Source organism: Fragaria vesca, unplaced genomic scaffold (genome assembly GCF_000184155.1).
Source record: "Fragaria vesca subsp. vesca unplaced genomic scaffold, FraVesHawaii_1.0 scf0510605, whole genome shotgun sequence".
In the NCBI taxonomy this organism is placed as follows: domain Eukaryota; kingdom Viridiplantae; phylum Streptophyta; class Magnoliopsida; order Rosales; family Rosaceae; genus Fragaria; species Fragaria vesca.
The window spans coordinates 1-2,007 of record NW_004441080.1 but is presented as its reverse complement, the minus strand read 5'-3'; the positions used below and the strand labels follow the sequence as shown (position 1 = coordinate 2,007).

The 2,007-nt window shown below is 42.4% G+C and overlaps 1 protein-coding gene across 1 annotated transcript; it reads left to right on the top strand.

Annotated features, from left to right (window-relative positions):
* Window positions 1–508: 508 nt before the first annotated feature.
* LOC101314332 (capsid protein VP1-like) lies at window positions 509–1,992 on the top strand (the record flags this gene model as incomplete). Its single annotated transcript, XM_004309264.1, has 2 exons — window positions 509–736; window positions 957–1,992. Coding segments are annotated over exons 1-2 (1,264 nt in total), but the record flags the coding sequence as incomplete, so codon positions are not given.
* Between the last annotated feature and the right edge of the window lie 15 nt (window positions 1,993–2,007).

Genomic DNA, 2,007 nt, shown 5'->3' with positions numbered 1-2,007 from the left:
TGGTGGTGACAGGACTTACATATCTAAGTCAGTTAATCGGTATTGGCATCAGGGAAACCACCTAATTGGAACACTCAATTTTGAGAGCGCAGCGTATATCGCAAGATATATACTCAAGAAAATTAAGGCTTCTGAAAAGGTTTCACCTTTGCCGTTACACGTAAATAAAGAGGATGGGGAAATAACATTTCCTAATCCAGAGTTCTTAATAATGTCCAAAGGCATTAGTAAGGGGTGGTTCAATGACTACTTTATGTCGGATGTTTTTCCGACCGGAAGTGTCATAACCGCACAAGGGTCTAGGGCGCCAGTCCCTAGGTACTATAAAACTTTATTAAAGGAGTTGGGTCATGATTTGAGTTTAGACATGCAGTTTCGCTCTTCGGCGAGAGCCGATCTGGAAGTAGAGCAGAAACGATACGAAAATCTTCCTGTTCGAAAGATCGCAAGACAATTTGTTAGCGAATCTAGAGTCAATTTATCAAAACGTACAATTTAAAGGTCATATATGTTGCAATTTATAGTTTCTGTTAAAGATAGGGCTGCTGAGGTTTTCAACCGCCCATTTTTTGTTCCTCATCGTAATGTTGCTGTTCGTGATTTCACTGATGAGATTAATCGTGCGAATGCCGATAATCCGTTAAATAAGCATCCAGACGATTTTGATTTGTATTTGTTGGGTCAGTTTGATGATTCAAACGGTGCATTCATTCGTGAAGGTTCTCCAACAGTTCTCGTCCGTGGTAAGGACGTTGTCCAAAGTTCACTTTGACCCTTGCACCCCTTCGGGGGGTGTCTTTTTTATTAAGGATTTTTATGTTTAAGAATAAATCTGCATCTTCACATAGCTTTGCTATGGTTCCTAAAGCGGATATTCCGCGTTCTAAGTTTTCTATGGAGAAAACGCTTAAACCACTTTTGATAGTGGTTATCTAGTTCCTATTATGTGTGAGGAGGTTTTGCCTGGTGACACGTTTAATGTTAATGTTACGATGTTTGGTCGACTGGCCACTCCGATATTCCCAGTTATGGATAATCTCCATCTGGACTCATTCTTTTTCTTTGTTCCTAATCGTTTGGTATGGAACAATTGGGTTAAATTTATGGGGGAGCAGGATAATCCTGCCGATAGTATTTCCTACTCTATCCCTCAACAAGTTTCACCAGCCGGAGGTTATGCAGTTGGTTCACTGCAAGACTATTTTGGCCTGCCAACTGCGGGGCAAGTTGGCGTCAGTAATACGGTTTCACACTCTGCGCTGCCTGTAAGGGCTTACAATCTTATTTATAACCAATGGTTTCGTGACGAGAATTTACAAAATTCCGTTGTAGTCGATAAGGGCGATGGCCCTGATACTACTCCTTCTACTAATTACACTCTTCTTCGTCGTGGTAAACGACACGACTACTTCACCTCTGCATTACCTTGGCCCCAAAAGGGCGGCACTGCCGTTTCTCTACCTTTAGGTACTTCTGCACCTATCGCTTTTAGCGGTGCATCTGGTTCTGATGTTGGAGTTATTTCTACTACACAAGGCAATCTTATTAAGAATATGTACAGTACTGGTTCTGGTACTAGTCTTAAGATAGGTTCTGCTACTGTTGCTACTGGTTTATATGCTGATTTGTCTGCTGCTACTGCTGCTACTATCAATCAGCTTCGTCAGTCTTTTCAAATTCAAAAGCTGCTTGAGCGGGACGCTCGTGGCGGTACTCGGTATACCGAGATAATCCGCTCACACTTTGGCGTAGCTTCTCCAGATGCTCGCCTTCAACGCCCTGAGTATTTGGGCGGTGGTTCTACTCCTATTAATATTGCTCCTATTGCTCAAACTGGTGGTACTGGTGCACAAGGCACTACTACTCCTCAAGGTAACCTGGCTGCGTTTGGTACTTATATGGCTAAAGGCCATGGTTTTTCTCAATCATTTGTTGAGCATGGTCATGTTATTGGTCTCGTATCTGTACGAGCTGATCTTACTTATCAACAAGGTATTAGACGGTTTT